Consider the following 18,766-nt stretch of genomic DNA (forward strand, 5'->3'; position numbering starts at 1 on the left):
GATATTTTGTTTTCGGGGTTGTTCATTTTTTCAATACCTCACCTTCGTTTTCATCTTAATTAGATAAAAGCTAAAACCGCTTTGGATCCTCGATTGTGCCGGAGGTTGGTCTATTTTTTTTTAATTTTTTATTAATGAAATAGTTTTGAAATTCGTTCCCCATGGAGGAGGAGATTCCTCCAGCGAATTACACCTACATGGGACGGAGCTTGGATGATCTGAGCAACGGTGATGCTTCCTCCGCAGCTTTCAGCGATTGCAACAGCGACAGATCGGGTGAATTTTCCACGACCACTTCACAGAGCCGAGGCCTCTTGGTGGTTTGTGCTTCTGAGAGTTCCGACCATCTGATCCGCCAGCTCGTCTCCGACCTCCAGTCATGCTCAATCGACTTGCAGAGGCGAGCCGCTATGGAGATCAGACTTCTCGCCAAGAACAAACAGGAAAATCGTCTCAAGATTGTTCAAGCCGGCGCCATCAGACCACTCATCTCTCTCATATCCTCTCAGGACTCCCAGCTTCAAGAGTACGGTGTAACCGCGATTCTTAACCTCTCCTTGTGCGACGAGAACAAGGACCTGATCACGGCCTCGGGAGCGATAAAACCACTCGTAAGAGCACTGAAGACCGGAACGGCCACTGCCAAGGAGAACGCCGCTTGTGCTCTGCTCCGGCTCTCGCAGGTAGAGGAGAACAAGACCGCAATTGGACGGTCGGGTGCCGTACCGCTACTGGTTTCCTTACTGGAGAACGGCAGTATCCGGGGGAAGAAAGACGCAATGACAGCCCTATATTCGCTCTGTTCCGCGAAGGAAAACAAGATCAGAGCCGTCCAAGCAGGGATCATGAAGACCCTTGTGGAATTAATGGCGGATTTGGGATCAGGCATGGTGGATAAAGCGGCTTTCGTGTCGTGCACACTGGTATCGATACCGGAGGGCAAAACCGCTTTGGTTGAGGAAGGTGGTATCCCTGTACTTGTGGAGATCGTGGAGGTGGGATCGCAGAGGCAGAAGGAGATTGCGGCTGCCATCCTCTTGCAGATCTGCGACGATAGCTTGCCCTATCGTACAATGATTGCCCGTGAAGGTGCGATACCGCCGTTGGTTGCTCTTTCACAGGCCGGCACAACCAGGGCTAAACAGAAGGTCGGTGGTCACTGTCGTCGCATCTTCTTCTTTTGGGGTTAATTTTTTTTTAATTTTCCCCTGGAGAAGTTCGTCCTTATTGAATATTCGCTGAAATCTGTTTTGTGTTGTTGGTTTTTCATTGGCGGCTTTTGTCGTTTTGGTATCGTCATCTGCAGGCGGATGCACTCATTGATCTTCTGCGGCAACCGAATCCCGGCTACAATGCGGCTAGGCCATCAAATATGTCAGAATTAAAATAGAAATCGGGAGGAAGAAAGAGCCGAAGAAGAGAAAAGAAGTCTCTTTCTTCGTGATAATGGAGAATAGACTCAAGGGTCAGAGAAGGGTAGGAGAAATGTGCAGCGTCTGGTAACACTTCTATTCTGTTGTGTATTATTATGGGAAAACTGTTAGGTAAGTGCTAGCATACCCATCCCTCCCTCTCCCTTTTATTTCCGAATGAAAGAAAAGAAGCAAAAATAGTTTGGAAGGTGCTTTAAATCGAATCAGATAAACCAGAGAAAGGGCAGCTTGAAAACGAGTTTCTGTTTGCAAGTGTAATCATATAAAAGTGAGTAGCCAAAACTATTTGGAAGAGAGATTGTGTATCCTCCTCCTCGGTGGTAATCATGTAAAAGTTTTCATAAAAAAATAAAAAATCATGTAAAAGTGTGTAACCAAAGAGTTCTCAGTAGAGTATGAAAGGGCAGCTTGAAAACGAGGTTCCGTTCGTAAGTGTTGATAGAACAGAGACAGAATTCAAAACCAAGTTCCAGCCACACACTTGACCTACCTTCCTAGGTTGAAAATTGACGCAAAATTTTGGTGATATCCATCACATTAACTCTTATTTTGATAAAGAGTTAAGTAGGTTTCAGTGGCACAATCTCCACTGGAACACATTCAGTGGTGGATGCTGAGGCATATTTAGTTCTGTTAATCAGCAATTGTAACACTCAATCTTTTGCTTGGAACAACTTCCATTATACATAAATGAAAAGACAAGAATTCGCAATTGACAGGCCACCACTGCCAATACAGAAACCTCATTAAATTTCACTGAAAGGTAAGGAGCTTAAAATGAAGAAGGAACTTACAGTTTTGGGTGCAAAGTTGCAAACATCCCTACTTAGGGATGCAAATGCATAACCAAAAATCTAAATCTGATCCGCATTTGTATTTGTTCAAGGACATCTGTATTCATTTTGAGATATCCGGAAAAAAAAATTCCGAATACTCACGATAAAAATTCATTCAGAAAAAAATCCTAATATTTAATAATAAAAAATAAAATACATAATGATCTTGAGGGTTTTGAAAATTCAACCGGTTTTAGAATATGAGGAAAAGAGAATCATGATCTAAGAGATATGGTTGAGAGTGAATTGTATCCGCTAAGGAGAAGAAGGTTCGAGTTATACATGACAGAGATGTAAACAGATGATCGAAAATCTGAATTTGACCCGCATCTAAATGAGTATGAGAGCATTCTAGTTGGAAAGCAATTCTTATGGGCCGTTTCCACATATAATACTTCAATATCAGGTGATCCCTCTGGATGTTAAGGCTCCATGTTCTTTATTCAGGCATGCTGCAAATCCACATAGCTCTATCTAATGGTCAGAAAACGAGGTTCACTTCCTTGTGTAGGGTACAGAAAAGCTTTTGGTTAAGGCGTCTACTACATAGTTTTTACCTCTGAACAAGGATAAATATACTTCCTATTTAGCCCAACTATTGTTGGTAAAATCACAAATTATACTCGGGATAGTACCGCTACATATTTTAAATCCCTCTATATGACATACACAACAATATTGCGTGTCTAATCAAAATGGAGCTGACGGAGAGGGGAGGAGGGATTTTTATCTGCTCCATTTTTGACATTGGTTTGGGGTGGGGGGGAGCGAGCTAGAACTCACAACACCATTGGCACAATCAATGGCACCAGAGATTTGAAAAGTGAAATTATCATTGAAGAAGATGCCCAGCAGGACGTTAGATGGATTATCAGCAAGGCCTCTTACCTGTTGGCCACACCAGCTTCTTTTTAGTTTTTTAGTCACTTTATTTGGGTCTTCTATATCTTCAAATTCTGGAAGAGCCAATGTTGTAGCACATGCTCCTGCTGAAGCCCGTTTATCAGCTCATCAATTATGCTGGTTTATTTTGACTTTAGAAGATGCACTAGGTAAGGATTAATCTTTTATAAGCGCTTGTTTAGCTTAGTTAATGAAGAATTTGGGAAAGACGTGGTCGCAAAACCCAGGGATTATACAATTGTCAGTGCAGTAGTAATGAAAATAAAAAATCCTATACATGAATTTTCTGAGTTGGATACAACTTTACAATGAACTCCAACCCTAACACTCATGGTTAGGAGTTCATGGCATATCAGTTAAAAAGCAAAACTGCACAATGATTCCCCACTGTGTGCATCAATCAAGCTTGCGCTTACAGAGGAAATATTTCCCAACTGATGCTGCTGCACAAATAAGAAAAACAAGGGCAAGAAGCAAAACTGCAGATGGAAAAGATACCAACAATAAATTATTATAAATACAGGAAATAAAAACTTGAAGATGATGCATCACAGACGGAAATTAGCTTCTGAATACAAAAGACAGACAGAATAAGATGATGAGGAAAATCCACCTAATGCTAGATCAAAATATGGGATCTGTGATGAGGAGATTGCATCAAGTAAAGTTACTAATACCCTTTTTTTTGTTTTTGTTTTTTTTTTTTGGGGGGGGAGGGGGAATGGATTATATTCTAACAAGGATTCTTGGGACTAGAAAATCCAAGTGATAAACCAATTACCATTTGTTTTGTCCTCTCTTTTGTGAGTTTATGTAGTCCGTACGATTACTTGATTTCTTTGTTATACTTACGAAAAGAACCAAGTACAAACCAGTTATCCTGGGTCACTGCTAGAACTAGCAAGCCAAGTTCCAGCTGAGCTAGCTGGCATCTTTAATGGAAGCTTAGTTGAACTCCAGACTGGTTATATTTTCCACAATATTGGTGAGCTTCAGCTAAAAATCGATACACCATGTGGCACAATCAACATGTCAATTTTGGTCAAGATTTGAACAATTGATGATTCCAAGGGAAAAGGTCCAATACACAGGAGCCATATGATAAATTTTGGCTTCGAAATTTTACAGATTGCCAACCAACATAGTCCCCTATTTATCCAACCTTTAGAAATACCACATCATCCCTCCACCGATTTGATGGCTAAAATTAGAAAGGAGAAAATCCACTAGATGGTAGGTCATGTGATGGAGATTGACCACAAAATTTGATGCATAAACAAACCAAAGGGTGCTTTATCTATCCAACAGTCGGATTGATTAGGTCAGCCCTCTGAGTGGCTCAAATTAGTGGACCATGAAGATCACCTTTTGTCAACATGATCATATAAATAAACTTTTCACATTACAGCATGTTATTTATGTGTTACTGGGATCATGCATAAAGGAACATAAACTTCGTATAATATAAAGTATTACATATCACATGATTTATATGTTAAAGTTCAAAAATTCCCTTCACCCACTAAGGTGGTAAAGTATTAACAATGTTCTTCTAACTTATATCCCTATCTTATAGCTATTTGGGTTGGGGATTCATGAGTCATAGGCTATGTGTTGGATTGTATGGGCCAGAATACCATGGGGGTATTCTGGACTTTTTATTTCTTTTATTTTGTGTACAGCCATGTCGGCTATGTTAGGGACAATTCTGTCCATGTATTTTTTGACTCTTTATTATGAATACATAGCTTAGGGTCTGTCTTAGACTATCCAAGCATTCAGCTCTAATTCTGATCTTGTTAACATGGCATCAGAGCAGGTTTTGAATTAGGGTTCTCCTCTCCTCTTTCTCTTCTCTTTCTCGATCTCACTTTCCTCTCCATTTTTTCTCTTTTGTTCCTCATTATTTCATAGGGCAGCACTGATGAGGTGATCCATAGATCCAGTTGCTGCCCTCCATCACCTCATTCCATGTTATAACAATTCTGATCGATAAGGGCTTGCTCTCTGCCTACGAAATTTGAAGACTTCATATTTTGGATTGATTCAATCTCAATTACAAGGAATCTCTCCACCTCTTTGAAGATCAAGACCTGCGACAGTTTATTTGCCAAGCCTCTATCTCCAGCCAGCAATTCTGAAGACCTCCTCGATGGAATTTTTTCAGGTTTTCCCAAAACCCTGCAAATATTGATCTTGGAGGTACTGCTTTCTGTTGGTGCTGATTTTTGGCAGCTTGATTCAGCAGTCCTAGAGGCCCACTCGATCCCAATTTCAGCTTCATCAAGTGTTTTTTTGACAGCCTTTTTCCCTAAGTCGATCTTAACACCATCAGGATTTTCTCAAAACCCTGAAAAAATCGATCTCAGGGATTTACATGTCTGTTGCTGCAGATTTTTGGAGGCACATCTTTCAAAGGGTCTCTCCTCTTTCTGGACATTATATTGGAGTATTTAGTGGGTTTCTCATCACCACAACCTCTCTCTGCGATTTGGGCTTCTCTGCTGCAATTATGGGTGACTCTACTACTTCCACTGCTACTTTTGATCATGGTGGCCAAGGCAAAACAGAATATCACAATTTTCCTCCTAATCTCATCAAACTGGATGGCTCAAACTACCTACAGTGGTCTCGGTCTGCCTCCTTTGCAATTGCTGGCCATGGCCTTACTGGCCATATTGATGGCACCAGTGTTATGCCGGCTGAACTTGGTCCTCTTCAAACTAGGTGGCTTGCTAACAGTGGGGTTCTCATGTTATACCTGATTGGTTCTATGACTTTAGACCTCGCACATGGGTTTCTTCTCCTTGATACGACTTTTCAGATTTGGTCGGCTTACAAGGAAACGTACGGGCAGCTTGGCAATGATGCCCAAGTTTATGAACTCAGGAAGAAGGTCCTTCATACTACTCAGGGAGCATTATTAGTCTCTAAATACTATGCTACTCTGCGCAGCCTCTGACAACAATTGGATCACTTTTCTGATTTTCACCCTACTACAACTGCTGACATTGTTGCCTATAAGAAACATGTGGACAAGATCAGGGTCTATGACTTCTTGATAGGGTTGAATGTGGAGTATGACCAGATTCGTGTTCAAGTGTTGAGCCATTCTCCTTTTCACACACTTGAACAATCCTATGCCTTAGTCTCCTCTGAAGAAAACCGTAGGGCTGCTATGTTATAGTTGGAAATGATCTAGGGATCAAATCAAGGGAAGAGAAGAGAAGAGAGGAGAGGATAGAGGTGAGAAAGGGAAGAAGAAGAAGAAGAAGAAGTTAGCAACCGAATGAGAGGAGAGTGGTTTCCTCTCCCCTATTTGATTCACTAATATGAGAAAAGTAAATTACAACCATCTCCCTAGGGAGGTAAAAGTTAAAAACAAGGAAATACAACATAAGTAAATAAGACACTAGACTAATGCCCAAACTACCCTTATTACATAAATTCTAACACTCCCCCTCAAGCTGGAGAATAAATGTCATACATTCCCAGCTTGCATAATAGGGTACTGAACTGATGAGGGATGAGCCCCTTGGTAAAGATGTCTGCTAACTGATCGCCTGTCTTAACAAAAGGAGTACAAATGTATCCTGAGTCAATTTTCTCCTTGATGAAATGGCGGTCCACTTCAATGTGCTTTGTTTTGTCATGTTGCACAGGGTTGTATGCTATGCTAATAACAGCCTTGTTATCACAGGAGAGTCTCATAAGTGTCTCAGTATCAAATCCCAACTCTTGGACCAGCCGTCTCAACCATAGAAGTTCACATACTCCATGAGCCATAGCTCTAAATTCTGCCTCTGCACTTGACCAAGCCACAACTAGTTGCTTTTAACTCCATGTAACCATATTACCACCCACAAAAGTACAATAACCAGATGTAAATCGTCTGTCAGAAACTGAACCAGCCCAATATGCATCAGTGTAGCCTTCAATTCTCAAATGATTGTTCTTGGCATATAGGAGACCTTTTCCTGGAGAGGACTTCAAGTATCTGAGGATCCGGTAAACAACATCCAGGTGCCCACTCTTGTGGGCATGCATAAACTGACTCATCACCCCAACTGCATAGGTGATATCTGGGCGAGTTAAAGAGAGATGTTGGAATATGTAATCTAGAATACCGTGGGGGTATTCTGATCCTTTTGGGGGTAGTTTAATTCTTATGTCATTAGGTTTAAGTTGTTGCTCTTATAAAGTCAGTTAGTTAGGGGTAATTATGTCTATTTCAGTCCCTTTGTAACTTTCCCCTCTATTATAAATAAAAGGGCTTACCTATCAATGAATAAGTAATACCATTATCTAATTCTCTCTTTCTAACCCACGATTCTGCCAACACGATTTCAGAGCAGGTTTGATCTAGGTTAGAAAGAAGAAAAAAAAAACCCTTTTTTTTCTTCAATCGACTTCTCCATCCTTTCTCTCTTTCTCGGTTTCACCTTCTTCTGGTTTTCTTCTTCTCATCCTTGTAAGGGGGCAACACTAATGAGGTAAAAACCTAAACCAATGATTTAGTTGCTTCCCTCCTCTATCCTATCTATTTTTTTCCATTGAAATTCTGCTGGAAGCATACCTGCGATTTGGAGTTTTTTCCAGAATTCCTTGAAGATAAGATTTTTCCGTTCATGAAGGCTGATCCTCCATTGTTGGAGCCTCCTATACAACCTTTTCCAGCACCTTACTACCCTCTTCCACCTACTCTTCTTTCTTTTCTTTCCCAGCATTGATTTACCCCAATCGTTCTCCTTTATCAGGTTTTTTTTTCAAAACCCTGACTCAATCGATTTTTTGGGTTCCCCCTTTCAGATGCAGCTGGTTTTGGGGGGGGGGTAATTCTCTACTACTATCCCACTCGACCTAAGTTTGGACCCTTTCTGATGGCTGGATTAGTTTTTACAGCAAAACTTCCTTAACCCTTTAATTTGGTTACCTGCTAAAAACCTTGACAAAATCCTGACTCCAATCGAATGTAGGGTTACAGGTTTTAGCTTTTGCTGATTTTGGAGGGCTGATTACTTCCATTACTAGGACCACTCGACCTCAATCTTGCACCTATCCAAGTTTTCTAGAAGACCCCTACCCCAATCGATCTCTATTTTTAAGGGTTTTCCAAAACCCTGACATTAATCGATTTTTTGGGGTTAGGGTTACCTGCTGCTTCTGGAGTTTTTTAGAGGTGTTTCTACTATCAAGAAAGGCAATCTACTTCAATTATTCATGGCTTGAAGAAGTATTTTACCTAAGATAGCTGCTGCCCTATTTTTTCTGCAAACACCCTCTTAAAGATCAAGTCTCAAACACTGCAAGAGATTGGTTGTTCATATTGGAGATCCATTCAAGCAGCTGAGGACAACATCTATTACCTGAAATCATCACACTTTGACAAGTCATCATCAGTTTTTTGAAGCCCCTACCCTCCAATCGATCTCAAGTTTCAGGGTTTTTACAAAACTCTGACTATAATCGATCTAAAGGGCAGGGCAGTCCTCTCTCGCTGATTTTTTGAGGAGTGTTTTATAACCACCAGGGAGTAGTCGACCCAAGTTTCAACATCATTCATGGAGTTTTTTTAAACAAAATTCAGGTTTCTTCCTTATGGTCACCTTCTACATCAATCAACCTATTTTTTTCTAATTCCTATGTTGCTGGCTGCATCACTTACTATTGGATCTACTGAGTTATTATCTTCTACTCGCCGGTTCTATTGATTGGCTTCTGTAAGCATGACTGGTTAACCTGTTACTACTGCCTTTATGTGGACTACGGCTGCCCTGTTCTTGAGATTGAGTATCCTATTGGAGATCAAATTTCTTTCACAGTGTTGAAGAGTTGGATCTGCTACCCTGGAGGTTGGTATCTATTTGGGATTACAATAGTGTGTTCTATAGTTATTGGTTGCAACTACGAACCTATTCAGTTATGTGAAATTTTCTCTAATGGTGCATATCTAGCTTACTTTGGGAGTTTGATCCTAGCATTGTTCGCTAATTCAGATCTGATCCAAGTTTTTTCGAAGTTTATTACATCAATTCTGCCCAGATATCTTTGCCAGTTCTATTTAGCATGTGGGAGTTTACAAATTGGAGTTTAGCACCCTGGTTCTTCCTTGTGTGAAGATCGATCAAGTTTTGAAGAATGGAGCCTTCTCCTTATAACAAATCAGACCTGTTTTTTTTTTATTTAATTCAGATCTGATCATTGGAGATTGGTGTTTCAGAGCTAGTTTGATTGATTGAAGAAGGTTGAAGATTACTGTGTCGCGTTGTTTTTTATCCATGGTTCTTTATCCCACTACTTTTTTTTTTCCCTTACCCATCTCCCATACCATACCATACCTTTGGCATTTACCAATAACCAATTTGGAACTTTATGGTATAATCTACTTTAACATTAATTCCTCTTTTCCATTACCCATAGCACCTTTGGAGAACTCTGAAAGGTTATCCTTTTGCACTATCTCATTCATCATCTCTGTTATGTCCACGTGTACTACTACACATGAGGGGGAGATTATGTACAATACACCTGCAGACATTGCAGAAGCAGAGCAGGAATGCTTGGTGCAAAACATAGAAGATCAGTGTTTCCACCATTGCCATTGGGTATCCTTTGTTATTGGGTTGAGTTTGCCGTAAGGGGGAGATTGAAGTATTAAAGTATTGAAGATATTTGGTTGTTGCCTACCTATATGAGGATTTACAGTTGGGTTGATTATTTCCGCTGCTTGCTACCCTAGTTCTACACTTCAAGATTTTATGTCACTGTGACAATCTGAGATTCATCACTGGACAGCTATTGAAGATTGGTGAAAGATTGCTGATCAAGTCTGCCCAGGTTTTGAAGATCTATTTTTCAAGTTCTTGAAGGTTTATTTGGGAGCTGCATTCATCTGTCAAGACTGGACTCTGTTGCACCTTTGTTTCTTCCCGTTTTGTTCAAGTTGGGCATTAGTGCCTTGTATGCGCCAACTTGAGGGGGAGTGTTAGCATTATTATGGAGTTTTCTTCTTATTAGTTCAAGCTGGATCCTCCTTCTTTACTTATATGTATAATCCAGTTTGAGGAGGAGTGTTGGAATATGTAATTCAGAATACCATGGGGGTATTCTGGTCCTGTTGGGGGTAATTTAATTCTTATGTCATTAGGTTTAAGTTGCTGCTCTTATAGAGTCAGTTAGTTAGGGGTAATTATGTCTATTTTAGTCCCTTTGTAACTTTCCCCTCGATTATAAATAGAGGGGCCTACTTATCAATGAATAAGTAATTCCATTCTCCAATTCTCTCTTTCTAACCCACGATTCTGCCAACATAGATCAATTTCCCTACAAGCCTTTGGTATTTCCCTGTATCAATAAGGGAAGGTCCACAGTCTTCTCCTAGCTTATGATTCTGATCAATAGGAGAGTTTGTTGGTTTGCAACCCAACATCCCTGTCTCTTTCAACAAGTCTAGGATAAACTTCCTCTGACAAATTCCCTTCTTAGACCTTAACACTTCAATACCCAAGAAGTACTTTAAGGGGCCCAAATCTTTAATCTCAAACTGCTGAGCCAAGTAGGTCTTTAGCCAAGCTCTCTCAGCCATATCATTTTCAGTCACTACAATATCATCAACATAGACAATAAGGATTGTGATGGTACCATTACCTCGCTGGGTAAATAAAGTGTAGTCAGCTTAGCACTGGGAATACCCATTTTTCAAAATGGTCTGTCTAAACCTCTCAAACCAAGCCTTCGGGGACTGCTTGAGACCATATAGCGCCTTCTTAAGAGGCACACTTTCCCTTTAGCAGAGGGACACTTAAAGCCAGGTGGAGTCTGCATGTACACTTCCTCTTCTAGATCACCATGGAGGAAAGCGTTCTTCACATCCAACTAATACAATGGTCAATCTTGATTAGCCGGCAAAGATAACAGAACTCTTATTGAGTTGTGCTTTGCCACAGGAGCAAATGTCTCCTGAAATCGATCCCATACACCTGACTGTAGCCTTTAGCCACCAACCGGGCCTTGTATCTCCCAACTGTACCATCTGATCGGTACTTGACTGTGTAGACCCATCTGCATCCAACTGGAACTCTCCCCTTAGGAAGATCAACCAGTTTCCAAGTACAGTTCTTCTCAAGGGCCATCATTTCCTCAGACATGGCTTGCTTCCACTTTGGGTCAGACATGGCCTCAGTGACATTTTTTGGGATGGAAATAGAAGAGAGGGCAGCAGTGAAGGCAGCACCTATAAGAGAGAGAGCATCATAAGAAACAAACTGGGCTACAGGATTAGTGCAAGCTCTCTTTCCTTTCTAGTAGCAATGGGAAGGTCTAAATCAGAAGGAAGAGAAGAGATGTTGCCTGACTGAGGAGGATGTATCTCAGGATGTGGATCCAAAGAGGGCTCTTGGCAGGTCTTCTGTCCTGTATTATGCAAGCCTTCACCACTTTTGTATTTAATGTGGTAATCTTTTTCATTACCAGAACCATTTTCAACAACAACCCTTCTTTTTCATTGCTAGCATCATCACCGGAATGAGTATCAGTATCAACAACAGCCCCTTCTTTGTGTTTCCCAATATCAAACAAAAATGGAGTAGGCAAAGGTGGGAGGAAAGGGATAGAGATAGCCTCTTCATTTCCACTATTCTCCCCTTGAAGAGGATGTTGAGAAGAAACAAAGAAAGGGATAGATTCAAAGAAGGTAACATCTTTTGAGAAAAGTCGCCTCCGAGAAGAGGGGTGGTAGCACTTATTCCCCTTGGTAGAGAAGGAATATCCAAGGAAAATACATTTGAGTGCCTTGGGGTCAAGCTTAGACCGAGCACATTTGTTGGCATGGACATAACAGACACACCCAAACACCTTGAAATAAGAGAGAAAGAAGAAGTCTGAGAAGACAACAAGTCTAAAGGGGATTTGGAGCCCAGAAGTTTAGTGGGCATGCGATTGATTAAAAAGGAAGCAGTAATAAGAGCTTCAAACCAAAAAGTTCTTGGAACATGCATGCCAAATAGGAGACTTCTAGTGACTTCCAACAAATGGTGATTTTTCCTTTCAGCCACCCCATTCTATTGAGGGATGTCCACACAAGCAACTTGATGGATAATGCCATGATTAGTAAAAAACTGTTGAAGCCCCCATACATATACTCCCCCCCTTTATCAGAACGAACAATTTGAATGCGAGTACGAAACTGGGTATAAATGAGCTAATAAAATTTTTTAAAGGCACCATAGATCTCACTTTTTTGGTTCATCAAAAAGGTCCAAGTTGCCCTGGAATAGTCATCAACAAAGGAAACAAAATAGCGATAGCCAAACAAAGAAGTAGTGGGGGAAGGCCCCCAAACATCAAAGTGCACAATATGGAAGGGAACAGTGGATCTATTACCCTGATAAGGATAAGGAGAACGACAATGTTTGGCAAACAAACAGGGTTCACACTGAAACCCATGGGAAGAAGGAATGGAAGAAAACAAGTGGAGAAAACAAGTGGGGCAATTTTATCCTCATAATCCCAAAAGAAGGGTGGCCCAACCGTGGATGCCACAACATTACAGAGTCAACAATACTGTTGTCATTACGCCCACATGCATAGGACTGGGCAGTAGGTAAAGTCCCTTGATCAAGAAGGTAAAGTCCCTTTTCCTCACGTCCTTTGCTAATTACCTTCTTTGTCACCAAATCCTGAAAAACACAATGAGATGGAAAAAAAGTGACAGAACAATTCAAGGATTTGGTTAGGTGGCTCATAAATAAGAGGTTAGTATGAAACTGAGGAACATGAAGAATAGAGTCAAGGGAGATAGAAGAAGTAACACGAACACTACCTTTACCAGAAATAGAGGAAAGGGAACCATCAACAACTCTAACCTTATCCTTACCAGGACAGATAGAGTAGGAGTCATAACACTGAGAAGTGCCGGTCATATGATCAGTGGCTCCACAGTCAATAATCCATGTAGATCCCATAGGTGCAACCTCAGTCATCAAGGAGCATGCTCTGGCTCCCCCTCTCCTGCTGTCATGCATGCCAAGGGGACAGCCATAAAGTATCCAACATCTCTCTCGGGTGTGTCCAACATTCCCACAGTGGTCACAGCTGAATTTATCCCTGTCATTCCCTTTGGGTGGAACCGGGCCTCTTCTTCCAACAACTGACATAATGTAGGAATACACGGAAAAAAACAAAAGGGATGATACCCAAACTCAATGGGGAGTACACACTCTACCCAAACAGAGAATTCTTCTCAGGAAAGATTTCTCCAAATAACCCCTGTCGATTCACTGATCCGAGACAAGCTAAATAAACACAATTACAAGATGGGAAAACACCCAAAGTCAATGAAAATCAACATCACCACATTCTTTAAAGTATAGCTTCAGCACACAACCACTAGAGAAGCTCAAACAACATTCTTTACCAACACCAATCTGTCCCTCTTCGGAAAAAAAGGAAAATCCAGCAAGGAAAGAAAACAGTTTCTTGAAGAAAACCAATCAAAAGCTAATACACCACCTTTTGCACCTTAGCCTCATTCCACAACAACCAACAATACTCAAATAATTCAACTCTTCAATCAACAACAACTACTCAACACACCACAAGCCATTTTTTATGAAACAGAGAAGCAAACCAGAATCTGGTGGTACCTGTAGGGCTGTAAGAGAATGGACTATGTTCCCATACTGTTTCACTTCACAAACCGAGACCCTAGGGGGTTGAAAGAGGACCCCTGAGCGATTCTAACTGGCTTGGTTTCAGTGCAAATGGTAGTGTGAGGAGAGAGAATTGAATGCAAGAAGGAAGGAGCTGGCGGTAAAGTTGTCTAGGGCTTCTTGTTCTTCAATCGAGCTTCACAGCTCCAAATCTTCATCCATTATGGCTTGTAGTTCATGATAGAACTCCAATATATCCTCTAAGAGTATTATCTTACATGGTATAGCCTCTATTGGAACCCTCTACTTTTCTAGGGTTCCAAAGAGAGGAGAAAAAAAGGAAGTAGAAGCTTGGTCGACTCTCAAACCTGGAAATGCTCTGATACCAAGTTGGAAATGATATAGGGATCAAATCAAGGGAAGAGAAGAGAGAAGAAAGGAGAGGATAGAGGTGAGAAAGGGAAGAAGAAGAAGTTAGCAACCGAATTAAAGGAGAGTAGTTCCCTCTCCTCTATTTGATTCACTAATATGAGAAAAGTAAATTACAACCATCTCCCTAGGGAGGTAAAAGTTAAAAACAAGGAAATACAACATAAGTAAATAAGACACTAGACTAATGCCCAAACTACCCTTATTACATAAACTCTAATAGTTACACCCTCCTATTACTGAAAGATCAGCCCTACAGACTGCTGCCCTGACTCCTACTGCACCTGTTGGAAATCTCTCTCTTGGTAATTCTACTCCAAGAACTGTTACTTGTGAGCACTGTCACAAACCTTACCACACCAAAGACAAATGTTGGAAACTTCATGGGAAACCAGCTGACTTTGAAGCTAAACGGGTTGCCAAGAAGAAGACAAAAAACAAGGCAAATCACTTTGAATCTATTATTACAGCCCCGGCTACTGACATTGGTCTATCCCAGGATGATCTACAGGCATTCCTACGTGTGCTAAGGTCTTCCGTTGCTGCTGTCTCTACTACATCCGTGACTACCAATTCTTCTACTCCTTCAAGTTCAAACTTTGCCCGGTTAGGTATTTCATTTGGTGGTCATTGTGCTTTAGTAGCTTCCCATTCTTAGATCATCGATTCTGGAGCTACAAATCATATGACTGGTTCCTCTAGCCTTTTCCATCGCTATTCTCCTACTTTTGGGAGAGACAAAGTCAAGATAGCTGATGATACCCTTTGCTCCATCTCTGGCAAGGGACTCATCAACTGCACTTCCTCTCTTACTTTGTCTTCTGTGTTGCACATTCCTAATTTTGCTACTAACCTCCTTTCTATTAGTAGTTTTACTCGTGATCTTAATTGCAAAGTAACTTTTTTCCCTTTCCACTATGTTTTTTAGGATCTGGTGATAGGGAAGATGATTGGATGTGGTAAATTGTAAGGTGGATTGTACCTGCTTGATGATGGTCGTCTTTCTCCACCAACAACACCTCCTCTACTCCACCAGAACTCCTTCGTCTCTTCGGAACTTTACCAATGGCACTCTAGATTAGGTCAGCCCCATTAGGTATGTTATCTTATTTATTTCCTTTTTTAGTAAAAGGTTGTGATAAAAATGATTTCTTGTGTGAGGCTTGTGTTCTGGCCAAACAGACACGTTCAACTTATTCTATTTCAAATAAAAGGAGTTCTTCTTGTTTTCATTTGGTGCATTCTGATGTTTGGGGCCCTAGTCGTAAAACATATCTTTTTGGTCATCGTTGGTTTGTTTCTTTTATTAACTGTCACTCTAGGAACACATGGGTATATCTTATACACACAAAAAATCAGGGTTTTTCATGTTTTCAGCATTTTCATAAAATGATCCAAACTCAGTTCCAGGCTACTCTATAAATTTTGAGAAGTGATAATGGAACTGAGTATAAAAAATCTCAATTTCAAAAATACTTGGCTGATCATGGCATTATTCACCAAACTAGTTGTGTGGATACCCCAACCCAGAATGGTGTGGCTGAAAGGAAAAACCGCTACTTCTTAGAAGTGGCCAGAGCTTTGCTGTTTGCTCGTCATGTTCCATCCCAATATTGGGGGGATGCTGTTCTCACTGCAGCCTAACTTATTAATAGGTTGCCTTCTCGAGTTCTTGACTCCCGTAGTCCAGCTGCAATTTTACTTGGGGATTCCTCCTTTGTGGTTTCCCCCAAAGTGTTTGGCTGTGTATGTTATACTAGAGATACTAAATCTCCTGGAAAACTTGAACCTCAAGGGTTACAGTGTATTTTTTTGGGTTATTCTCCAACCCAGAAAGGTTATAAGTGTTACCATCCCCCTTCTCATCGCACTTTGGTCAGTATGGATGTTATTTTTCATGAAAGCCTTTCATATTATTCTTCACCATCTCTTCAGGGGGCGAGTTCTAGTGAAAATGTGTTGACCTTTGAGGTTCCTCCCTCCTCTTTTATCCCCTTTGATTGCTGCCCAGCCTCCCTTGGCTGCTGTCCAGCCCCCTTTGCCTGCTGCCCCTTCATCCGAGGGGAATCCTTTACAGGGGAAGACCATGGAAATTAATAGTGGTGATGTACCTATTCAGGGGGAGCTGACTCTAGCCCAGAGAACCATTGGTGAATTGCAGAAGAGAATAGACAACTCCAAAATTATCACCTATCAAAAAAGATGTTCCAAAAAAGGGCAGCTTCAATCCAATGTAGCACCAATACCCATCTAGTTGCCAACTCAAGATCCAGATCCTTTTCCTCCTGGTAAGACCTCTTCTTCCGACCTACCTATTGCTCATCGCAAAGGTACTAGGACTTGTACTTAGCATCCCATATCTCGTTTTTTTTTCTTATAGTTCTCTTTCTCCTTCCTTTCGTGCATTTGTATCTTCTCTTTCTTTTGTTTCCATTCCTAAAAATTGGCAAGAAGCAGAATGTTGTGGCAAGATCCAGTGCTGAAGCAGAGTTCCGTGCGATGGCACAAGGAATCTGTGAACTTTTGTGGCTTAGAGGATTGTTACAGGATATTGGTGTTGTTGTCCATCTTCGCATGATGCTATATTGTGATAATAAAGCGGCCATTAGCATTGCTCATAACCCTGTCCAGCATGATCGTACTAAGCATGTGGAGGTTGACCGATATTTCATCAAGGAGAAGCTCGAAGCCGGACTCATCTGTGTTCCTTTTGTGAAGTCTACTGATCAGTTAGCCGATGTGTTCACTAAGGGGCTAAGTAGCAAAGTGTTTCATCCTATTTTAGTCAAGTTGGGCATGTATGACATATATGCATCAACTTGAGGGGGAGTGTTGGATTGTATGGGCCAGAATACCGTGGGGGTATTCTGGACTTTTTACTTATTTTATTTTGCGTAAAGCCATGTCGGCTATGTTAGGGATAATTCTGTCCATATATTTTTTGACTCTTTATTATAAATACATAGCTTGGGGTCTGTCTTAGACTATCCAAGCATTCAGCTCTAATTTTGAGCCTGTTAACACTATGGATAAGTGTATTAGGGTAGATTTGATGAGATGGGTAGCTATAGGCTGGAGCTTGGGTTAATATATGAAGATATTGTAATTATACGTGTCCGTGAGAGAGATAAACAGACAAGCAACAAACAGCAACAACAAACTCACCCTTATCCCAACTTAATGGGGTTGGCTACATGGATCCAATTAAAACAACATAGGGAAAACTGAGTTCTAAACAAAAAAGGGGGATGAAGAGATAGGGGAAAGAGGAATGGGAAATGAAATGAGAAATGAAAAATGAGGAAAAAAAAGAAGGATGAAAGATGAAAGTAAGAGGATAGAGGTATAGCCCAGCAAGTTATGAGAATCTCAGTTAAAAGGGGTCTGCTACATGGATCGTTTCCCTCAAATAGGCTCTATCCGAGGTCATACTTGGTACAAGACCTAGACTATGCATGTCCTTCCTCACAACTTCTCCTATGGTCATTTTAGGCCTGCCCCTAGCTCTTTTAGCTCCTCAATCAGGATCACATCACCCCTCCTTACGGGGGCATCCCTGGACCTCCGTTGAACATGACCATACCACCTCAGACGACTCTCTCGGAGTTTGTCATTGATCGGGGCAATTCCCAAGTCAGCACTAATACACTTATTCCTTACTTTATCCTTGCTAGTTTTTCCGTACATCCATCTTAACATCCTCATCTCTGCTACACATAGCTTCTCAATATGACATTTCTTAACTGCCCAACATTTTGCCCCATACATCATAGCCGGTCGTACAACAGTCCTATAGAACTTTCCTTTAAGCTTTAAAGGAATACGTCGGTCACACAGTACTCTGGATGCACCTCTCCACTTCGTCCATCCCACTTTAATTCTTTGTGAAACATCATCCTCTATGTCACCTTCTTCATTTATGATTAACCTCAAATATCTAAAATAGTCATTTTTTGGTATCTCTCTTTTCCCAATTCGCACCATGTTAGTATCCATCATAGTGAGACTAAAATTACACATCATCATACTCCGTTTTCGTTCTACTAATCTTAGAGCCTCTTGTTTCCAAGGTTGATCTCCATAGCTCTAACTTAGCGTTGATCCATGCTTTTGTCTCATCCACCAAAACGTTATCATCGGCGAATAGCATACACAACGAGACCTCATCTTGAATGTTCTAGGTTAGGTCATCCATGATAAGCGCAAATAGACAAGGGCTTAAGGTTGATCCCTGATGTAACCCAATCGTAATTGGGAATTCCTTGCCCTGACCACCCACAGACAGGTAACATATATTTAAAAAAAGACAGACAAACAAAGGAACATTACTTTCTTGACCCTATCTAGATGGGTTTATTGGAAAATAGGTACGGTAAGATTCATATTCTTTCCTTCCCCTTTTTCTCATGAAGTACGAAATCCTTAGCTTTTTTTTTTTGCTAGGAATCAGCAAAAGGAATAAATAAAAAAAGAATGAAGGAAAGAAATACAACCAATCCCAAAGGATTACCCCAAA

At 40.9% G+C, this 18,766-nt stretch overlaps 2 protein-coding genes across 2 annotated transcripts in view; one reads left to right on the top strand and one right to left on the bottom strand.

Annotated features, from left to right (window-relative positions):
- The first annotated feature begins 102 nt into the window (after positions 1-102).
- Positions 103-1,390, top strand: LOC122661557 (U-box domain-containing protein 4-like). The gene is made up of 2 exons (XM_043856986.1): positions 103-1,148; positions 1,307-1,390. The coding sequence occupies exons 1-2, from the start codon at positions 162-164 to the stop codon at positions 1,388-1,390; spliced, it is 1,071 nt and encodes a 356-aa protein (XP_043712921.1). The 5' UTR covers positions 103-161.
- A 2,110-nt stretch (positions 1,391-3,500) lies between these two features.
- The window catches only part of LOC122662660, a 73,136-nt gene continuing 57,870 nt past the window's right edge, over positions 3,501-18,766 (bottom strand). The window contains exon 9 of the mRNA XM_043858362.1: positions 3,501-3,651. Within this exon, the coding sequence (XP_043714297.1) occupies positions 3,569-3,651 (83 nt within the window). The 3' untranslated portion in view covers positions 3,501-3,568. The remainder of the gene's footprint in view (positions 3,652-18,766) is intronic.

This window comes from Telopea speciosissima, chromosome 5 (assembly GCF_018873765.1).
Source record: "Telopea speciosissima isolate NSW1024214 ecotype Mountain lineage chromosome 5, Tspe_v1, whole genome shotgun sequence".
NCBI lineage: Eukaryota > Viridiplantae > Streptophyta > Magnoliopsida > Proteales > Proteaceae > Telopea > Telopea speciosissima.